Genomic DNA, 10,019 nt, shown 5'->3' on the forward strand with positions numbered 1-10,019 from the left:
ACTCTCATAATAAAAATAAATAATGACTAAAACTTTTTTTTATTTTTTTATAATTTATATAGAACAATAATACAAAACTATATATTTAATATATAATATATTGTATATATTAATATGACTATTGTATTTTATAATAAATCTTTTAGTAATTAAACTTTAAAATTATTAAAATAATTTTTTTCTTAACGGGTCGAAACGGGTTACCCACGTGTTACCCGCGTGTATACCTGTTAAGAACCCGTTATTAACGGGTTCTTAACGGGTCACCCGATAATGACCCGATAAGTTATCGTGTTGACCCGAAACCCGTTATTTTCGTGTCGTTTTCGTGTCGTGTCACCGTGTCGTGTCAAAAACTGCCAGGTCTAAGTATAACATAAGATTTTTTTGGTATCCACTAGTGTAAATATTTTAAATTGAAGATCGAAAATAATCATTGTATTCATATAGGGTCAAGGAGTGTAGCTGCAAAAAATCATCAAAATCGGAGTTAAAATGACCGTTAAATCATGATTTTTGTTTTTATAACCGTCGAAAAGTTTTGTCCGGTTACTTAATCTCTGAATGTTTGTTTTTTGCAATTTTTGGTGTATGTGATCTCGAAGTATATACAAATATGTTTGACGGTTGGATCATTGAAACTAGTTTTGTAGAATGAGTATCCCATCAAAACAATAGATTCACTAATACTTAAGAATTTATTCATACTTTCATTAAGTATAACATAAGATTTTTTTGGTATCCACTAGTGTAAATATTTTAAATTGAAGATCGAATTCAATCATTGTATTCATATAGGGTCAAGGAGTGTTGCTGCAAAAAATCATCAAAATCGGAATTAAAATGACCGTTAAATCATGATTTTTGTTTTTATAACCGTCGAAAAGTTTTGTCCGGTTACTTAATCTCTGAATGTTTGTTTTTTGTAATTTTTGGCGTATGCGATCTCGAAGTATATACAAACATGTTTGACGGTTGGATCATTGAAACTAGTTTCGTAGAATGAGTATCCCATCAAAACAATAGATTCACTAATACTTAAGAATTTATTCATACTTTCATTAAGTATAACATAAGATTTTTTTGGTATCCACTAGTGTAAATATTTTAAATTGAAGATCGAATTCAATCATTGTATTCATATAGGGTCAAGGAGTGTAGCTGCAAAAAATCATCAAAATCGGAGTTAAAATGACCGTTAAATCATGATTTTTGTTTTTATAACCGTCGAAAAGTTTTGTCTGGTTACTTGATCTCTGAATGTTTATTTTTTGCAATTTTTGGCGCATGCGATCTCGAAGTATATACAAACATGTTTGACGGTTGATCCTTGAAACTACTTTCGTAGAATGAGTATCCCATCAAAACAATAAATTCACTAATACTTAACAGTTTATTCATACTTTCATTAAGTATAACATAAGATTTTTTTGGTATCCACTAGTGTAAATATTTTAAATTGAAGATCGAATTCATTCATTGTATTCATATAGGATTAAGGAGTGTAGCTATAAAAAATAATCAAAATCCGACTTAAAATAACCGTTAAATCGTGATTTTTCGTTTTTTAACCATTGAAAAGTTTTGTTCGGTTACTTAATCTCTGAATGTTTGGTTTTTGCAATTTTTTGCTGATACGATCTCGAAGCATATACAAACAAGTTTGACGGTTGGATCGTTGAAATTAGTTTCGTATAATTCGTATCCCATCAAGTTCAATGGTGTGTATATATATATATATATATATATATTTATTTATTTATTAAGTAGATTTAAATCTCTTTATTTTGTACGTATAATTGACTGGTACACAAAGTAGTATATCACGTGTCATTATAAAAATAGTGGGATATGTCATATGTGTGATAAAAAGTTAATAACTTAAAAAAAATAAAATTTCTCACAACTTTTATTAATTTTCATTTTCCCTCTCTTTTTTGTTTCATTTTCTTTTTTTCGTGTCGTGTCGTGTTATTGGGTCGTGTCAGGAATTGTCAGGCCTATCTTCCATAGTTCATATATTCTCATAATACTATATATGTATCTCATTTTATGCTTGGCCTAATAAATAAAAGATACCGTTATTTTAGAGGAACTTTGGCTTGGTATTTGCTTAAACTACAAGAAATATTAATTTGTAAACACTTATTAAGTCCCAACCAAAACCATTTTGTCACCAACTCTTCCACTAACGCCAGCTCCTGTGTGCACCTCAAAATCCTTAGCCTCTATCACATGTTCAGTTGATCCAAACGTCTTTAGCAGCCTCTTAGCATGCTCTACCAATGGCGAAGACAAAATTTCTCGGGGGTAGGGGCGAACTTAAAAGAATACAAAGTTAAAGGAAAATGGCAACAACTAAATTTTTTAATATAGTAATGTCTTCCATAATTAATCAATACAAACAAATTACAATTATTGCCGGCGATGTTTTATGTTATGAAAACATTGCATAATAGGTTCATTATCAATAAAAGCAAATTACAATTCAAACAATTTACAATTCTTCTCAGGCATGGAGGTCTGTAGGTGAGGAAGAGGGGAAGGCAGTTATGAAGCTTTTTGACTAGTGTTAGAACACTGGAAAGAAAGACAAAAAGGAATATTTTCGTGTTGACTTTGCGCGCGATGCAGGTTCAATACGTCGCGCAAAACTGTTTTGCGCGACGTATTGAACCTGCGTCGCGCAAAGTTCGAAAAAAGCGGTAAAACAAGCTTGGTTTGGCGCCAAACTCTTGCGCGACGCACAGGACGTCGCGCAAGTGTTCTTTGCGCGACGTAGTTGTACCGTCGTCGCGCAAAACAGTTTTGCGCGACGCATTACTACGTCGCGCAAAGACCACTTGCGCGACGTCCTGTGTGTTGTCGTCGCTCAAACATACTTTGCGTGACGAAATGATCTACGTCGCGCAAGGTTTCGTCGCGCAAACATATTTTTCTACTAGTGCTAATTGATTTAAGTTCAAACAAATGTTGGCTTATCTTTATCCTAACTAGTGGAGTCCAAATAGGATTCTAGCATGCGGATCATCCCTGCTAAAACTTATATCCTTTGTGACCATGTGTCTGTTTTTTTTTTATTCTCAAAAAACGATATTTTATTCTAAACTCTAGCTAGAAATAACAACAATAATATTAATAATAATTAGGTTTACATTGATGATTGTGTTGCTTACTGGATTATTACTCTAAATTCTCGAAAACCAGCAAGCTCGTATTTTTCATTTACTTAGAAGGCCGATTGCCAATTCCTTGTCTCATCTTTTTGATCACATGGTGTTAGACAAAAAGGAAAATAGTTAGAATTAAATTATGATTGTATTCCTAACTCATAGGAGGAGTCCTTGCTATGTAATGAATGTAATTGTATATATTCTTATTCATGTATCAATGAAATATACTTTCAGCCACATATTCTTTTTCTACATGATATCAGAGTAGGTTTCAAACCATAAGAAATTGCATGAGTTGCTGAAGATCATGTTTGGTGCCACAAGAACATGAGCATGCATCACTATAGGAGGCGAGCTAGTCCTAGAGCCATTTCAGGCAAGTGAAGTAAGCTGAGAATGAGGAGGACCCTTAAGAGGTGGTGGCAATTTCACGATTCAAGTGGAAGATACGGGGAGCTTTGTCTTCTTGCCCTTGCTACTAGTCAGTCTTGGTCTCTCCATCAACTCAATGTTAGTAATGCTCTCTTGCATGGTGATTTGAATGAATGAGAAAATTTATATGTCTCCTCTCCTGGTCTTCGGCGATAGGGGGAGAATCTTGTGTGTCGCCTTCATAAGTTACTTTACACTCTCAAGCAGGCTTCTCGCCAATGGTTTGCCAAGTTCACTAGTGCCATTCTTTCTGTAGGTTTCAACAATCCAAAGCTGACCATTCACTGTTTACAAAAAAAGTGAGGTACTTCTTTGACACCCTTGCTCATTTATGTGGATGATATTGTGATTACAAGCAACGACGTGGGTGCCATTGATTCTCTGGAATCTTTTCTCCTTGATCATTTTCGGATTAAGGACCTTGGTGATTTAAAATATTTTTTGGGTATTTAAGGTTTCTCGATCCAAATGTGGGATTTACATTTCTCAGCGTAAGTATGCATTAGAGATTATTAAGGATTATGGCCTTTTGGGAGCATGACCCATTGCATTTCCTATGGATGATAAAAAATTATCTGATAAAGGTGAACTTCTCAATGATCCTTAAAAGCATCAGTGTTTAGTAGGTCGGTTGATCTACCTCACTATAATCCGACCGGATATTACCTATCATGTACATGTTCTAAGTCATATTTTTTTTTTGCACGAGCCATAGATACCTCATATTGATGTTGCGCTTCGAGTTGTTTGTTATATGAAGTCCACTTCGGGTCAAGCTTATTATTCCATTCAGACAACCATATTAAGTTATTAACTACATTTTGTGACTCTGATTGGGCGGGTTGTCCTATTACTCGCCGGTCGACTACTAGGTATTGTGTATTCCTGGGAAATTCTTTGATTTCGTGGTGGACAAAGCAACAAAAAAATATTTCACTCTCCTCAATTGAAGGGAAATATAGGGCTATGGCAGGTGCTTGTTGTGAGGTAATTTGGCTTTGGTTTTTGTTGAAAGATTTGAACATTCCTTTAGTTGACTCAAGCGGTGTTGCATATAGCAGCTAATCACGTTTTCCATGAGCAGACTCGTCAGATTGAGATGGATTGTTACTTTATACGAGATAAGATTGCAGATGGTACTATAATGACCAAGTATGTCGGTACGACATACCAATTGGGGGACCTGTTCACGAAGCCTCTCGAAAAGGAAAAGTTTTCGACTATGTTGCGCAAGTTGGGAGTTCTTGACATCCACTGTCCAACCTGAGGGGGAGTGTTAGACAAATAGGAAAATAGTTAGAATTAAATTACGATTGTATTCCTAACTTGTAGGAGGAGTTCTTGCTATGCAAGGAATGTACTTGTTTGTATACTTATTCACATATCAATAAAATATACTTTCAGCCACATATTCTTTTTCTACACAGGGTGTCTATCAGAAGAATGGCAATTTGTTTTTTCGTACAACAATCGAGAAAGCATTGGCTTCTGAACAAAGTAACAAGTTTTGCATCGAAACTGTGGTAATTCTCTGTTCGGTTAAACTTTAAGCAGCTGGAATTTCCTACTTCAGTGCTTATATTGTGCAGAACAAATTGATTTGGGTAAGGCAAGACTAGGAAAGCTGAATTCTTCTTGATATGACTTGGCCTCGGAAAATAGGAAGTGCTATGTTGTTCTTTAGGGTATAACAGATATTGGGGGTGGGGGAAATTAAACTGAGAACTGTGGGTGCATGGGTAAATGTTCTTAACTAACTGAGCAACAAACTCCGTGTAGGAAGTGTTATGTTTTGAAAAAAAGAATTTGGGTAAAATCAGTAGTTATGGAATAATCATAAATTGTAACTCCTCAATATAATATAGAGAATCACAAGGAGCATCGTACAAGAAGATACTAATAGGAGGTTTAAGTGTCTCAAATGGATACAAGGGGAAGTCCTTGTAACTTGGATACATCACACATGGTGTATATGAAATTAGCTCTGCATCGAGTAAACATTGTTTTGTGATTTAAGTATATATTGTTGTCCAACTGGTTTATTGCAAAATTTGAAATAAAAAAATTTCCATCTACTTTTAGGAGTTTTGGCTATGATGTTTTGATAATATTTCAAAATTTTGTTTTCTGTCAACATCTCAACATATATATTATTTGTTTAAAAGAAAGCTTTACCTAACATTTATTGTTTTTCTCTCTATGTTTGTTTCCCCCCAAATCTTAGTATTCCTCTCATAGGTTTAACCAAAATTCTAATAGGAAAGGAGCTATCTGGTTGCAACAAGTTAACTGAAACACTAATCTATTGCTTGGCTAGCTATGAGACCAATGCCAAAGACTCGAGCTTGCAGAGTTTGGGGTTAAGGAAACGGTTTTGCTCCAATCTATCCCTTTAAGGTGCATTCCTTCCGGTCCAGGATAAATCATCTGTGCAAATTTTTTGTTGTGTGTGTTTTTCTTTTATGCATCAGACCATGAGTTGCGAGTAAAGAGAAATGACTCTGTCATGGTTGACCCTACGAGGAACGAGTCAAGTAGTGTTAAGGAAATTTAGAGGCAGTTACAAGGATGAACTAAAGTGGTTAACTTCCAAAAGACAACTATTTATATACGATAAGTTCAAACACCATTCTCCTTGTACTTATTGTGCAGCCACAAATACCCAACTGACGAGACTTAACTTTTTAATCCAAAAGGTATATATAATCAAGTCTTTTAAATAGACCATAGAAGGCTTGAACTGAGAACAAACTTGCAGCTAAACGAACTCATGGCGCGCTTGTTGAAACAACACAACAGTAAAAGTCAGAAGGGATGCATAAACTGAATTGGGTAACCTTTGCACGACCTTTCCAACCCCCGGTACACCCTCGGTAGCCCTCTTTGTGGCCATTGCAAATGCCGGTGCTGCAACCAGTGTGATGATCAGTCCTTGACTGACAATAATGAATGTGTCCGCTGTCAACTGCTTGATGAAGTTTGCAAACTCTTCGCGGTCAATTTCTCCATCAAGATTGAGATCGTTTTCCTGCAAAGATTAGGGGTAAACATTATTAGACGAATCAAACGAGTTTGCTGAAGACAAATCATTGATTCAACATTTCTAGAAGAGAATAACGAGCTCATATCCGAACAGTTTCTATAGGTTTTCTGAACGGGAATCTTAGATTCTCAACATGGATTCTTACCTAACAAACAGCAGCAACAACAGTATTCCTTTGCATAACAAACAGTGAAAACTTGAACATACAAAATTGACACACCCATTTTCAATCCTGAATTAGAGACTTGGTTCTGTTTTAGTCAGTCAAAGAGATGAAGATACTAAACTGCGACCTGACATACAAGTCACAAACAACAATAGACCTTCTCATCATCTCATGCTTTCAGGTAGGCCTGGCATTTTGGACCCAACCCGTTAACCCGATCCGATCCAACCCGTTAATATTTGTATTTGGGTGGATGCTTAACGAGTCGGGTCGTTAACGGGTGAACCCGTTAACAACCCGTTAAATAACGGGTCATTTTAGGTCAACCCGTTAGACCCGTTAAGACCCGTTAACATCCATTAGCACCCGTTAATTGAGGATATTTTAGTAATTTTAGTAAAATCTTAATAACAAAAAATAAATTTTATGCAAAAAAAAAATAATAATAATTGTTAACGGGTGAAATTGGTGACCCGTTAGCTTAACGGGTCGGGTTCGGGTGACTCGTTAGCTTAACGGATTGGGTTCGGGTGATCCGTTAACTTAACGGGTCGGGTTCAATCCGACCCAAACCCAATAAACCCGACCCGTTTACAGGTCTACTTTCAGGACGATATCTCGACGGAAATTTTACATATAAGTAGAGTGCAGACATTAGAATCAGTTTATGAAAGAGGTGCCATCTTTTCAGATAACTAGCCAGGCGAAGACTTTCTTTAATGCCTTGGCCAATAGGCCTACTGAAACATGATGATGAATTTTGCAGTCAAACGAACTTGTCTTCAAAATTTCAAACAGTTTAGTGCTTACTCGGAACAAAAGGGAACTTTGGTAATCGGAACACGAAGAAACATAAAAGTCTAAACTGAGCAGGAAAAATTGGTCATTTATGTAGAACCTCAAACAAACCGTTACTCTGTCACATCCAGCTAAACCAGACTACATAAAGAAGGACAAAAAGTTGCTTCTTTCTGACCACGGCAACTTAAACATGTTCAAATCATTTTCCATGCATAAGAGAAAGAGTATGGTGTATTGATCTAACAGTCTGAAGTTTAAAGTTGAAATTTACACAACAAAGATACGAATAAAAGCTACGTCGCTTGTGAGAGTAATTACCAATTACTAATTGTACTCTATTCGATTGAAAAAATTATAAGAATATGAGCAGATAACGAGCTTTCCGTAACCCAAAACGAAAATTGGATCACAAATCTTATTTGCCTATTACTTGGTACGACAACTTGAATTTTGCAGCACAACACCGTAACACAAGAAACATAACAGATGCTATTGGATATATACTGTTGAAATTTCAAAAGATATTATCTTACTTGTAGATGGTTTTAGTCTACCAAATTTCATTTCAACCGTTTGATTGTATCCAACGAGAAAATCCCTGTATCAGAAAACTGATCCGGATTCTAATTCATCCTTATGTTTTGTTAAACAACTAGAGTACCTTCATCATATCTAAGACAATATCTTTGGAGGGTGGATCAATATGCGGGCCGGGTAAACGCTTATTGAGTTCACTAGAACAGGAAGATTAAACAACAATCAGTTAAAATTAGCAGCATGATTTGTCAATCAGTTAAAAAAAAAGGGAATACGTTTAGCACGAAAAGCTCCTCACTTGAACACAAGTAGTACACCGATGTACAGATCGTCAAAATTCAAGTTAACGCTTCCTGTCTCACTTTTAAAATAAACATCAAACACCTCATCTGTAATCCTGCGTATTTGCTTTCGCCTCCATTGCTTATCTGCAATCCAGAAAATTATCAGATACCTTATAAACGTGTATGTAATTAACGGTTGCTTCCTGTCCAGTAATGTAACATAACATGTGAGACTGTCTGTACCGATGGATATCTACAAACTTCTGGATAATAATGCTATTTTTTGATGTCGCATCGAGAAATATCAAACTGACGATATCATACTATATATTCATACATAAAATCCAGTACAAGAACAAGATAAATGGAAACATGCGTATTCAAAACGGTAACTTTCTGCTGCATCTGAGAAAACCATCGCCCAAGCAAGTAATAGATGACTACAGTCCACAACTAAAGGTCATTTGCAGATTCTACAAGCGTGGAGCGATGGAGAAGCCATCGAACCTAAAACCCAACAGAAAACAACATTAACGATGTCGAAGGAACAGAGAGGTACCTCGTAACCTGTCGAGGACCTGTCCCATGGCACAGGAGGGAGCTCAGTACAAAGCTTTTTGCGAGTTGGTTGGATGATAAGTTACGAATAAGATAGTAAGAGGAGGGTGGACCTTTGGTATATGAGCCTTCAATTGACTTTGTCAGGCACCGTAATTATTAAGACAAAATATTAAAAAATAAATATAACAAATAAAGATAGATAACTTGCCAAGCACTCGTGGGCGCTTGTAAATTTAAAAAATAATTATTAAGTTACAATGCTCCGATACCAAAGAATTATTATGTATTATGAATGTTTTAACTGTTAATTTAATTTGCACAGCTATGAAATTTTTTTTTTCAATTTTTTTTAATGAAGAAAATTACGATATGTCATTCATTGATAAAAAAGTATTACAAATACATATTATGAAAAACCCTATCTTAAAAGAGTCCTTGCAGACCAGATCTAAAAATATAACAATAAAACATCACTAATCGTAGAGCAATGAGCAAACTTCAAGTACTCGTCTGAGTTTATCGGGAGTCGCAGGATTACACAAATCAATAAAACTGTTAAACTTCGTGTTACAGGGATATCATGTGAGTGCGAAATGTTAAACTCTAAATTGGGATAGGGAGTACGATGCCCATTGGTCGATTGCATCACCTAATCATTGCCATTGTTCTAAAAAACGGCCTAGGCGGGGCTAGGCGGTTTTTTTTCTTTCATGAAATTAAAAAATAAAATAAAAAATCCTATCTAAGTATAAGTGGTTTAAAATTGTGAACTTGTTGTACATTTGTCATCCTACAATACTCCTCACTATGGTTATATGGCATATATGCTTAATGTGTTTTTAAATTTTGGACTTGTTGAATACTCTTTTTGCATTTTATCATTTTTTATATTATCTTATCCATGGATTTCATACAAGTATAATTTTTTGTAAGTATCAATATGCACTTATTTACAAGATACACAAAAAATTTACCTAAATCCTCCTAGGCAGCCTAGGTGCCCGCCTAGATCCTGCCTAGCC

The 10,019-nt window shown here is 35.4% G+C and overlaps 1 protein-coding gene across 1 annotated transcript; it reads right to left on the reverse strand.

Moving 5' to 3' along the window:
- Positions 1-6,187: 6,187 nt before the first annotated feature.
- Positions 6,188-9,114, reverse strand: LOC126589997 (uncharacterized). The gene is made up of 4 exons (XM_050255473.1): positions 8,996-9,114; positions 8,451-8,580; positions 8,277-8,349; positions 6,188-6,633 (listed from the first exon to the last, which is right to left on the reverse strand). The coding sequence occupies exons 1-4, from the start codon at positions 9,021-9,023 to the stop codon at positions 6,364-6,366; spliced, it is 501 nt and encodes a 166-aa protein (XP_050111430.1). The 5' UTR covers positions 9,024-9,114; the 3' UTR covers positions 6,188-6,363.
- Positions 9,115-10,019: the final 905 nt, after the last annotated feature.

Source organism: Malus sylvestris, chromosome 2 (assembly GCF_916048215.2).
Source record: "Malus sylvestris chromosome 2, drMalSylv7.2, whole genome shotgun sequence".
NCBI classification, from domain to species: domain Eukaryota; kingdom Viridiplantae; phylum Streptophyta; class Magnoliopsida; order Rosales; family Rosaceae; genus Malus; species Malus sylvestris.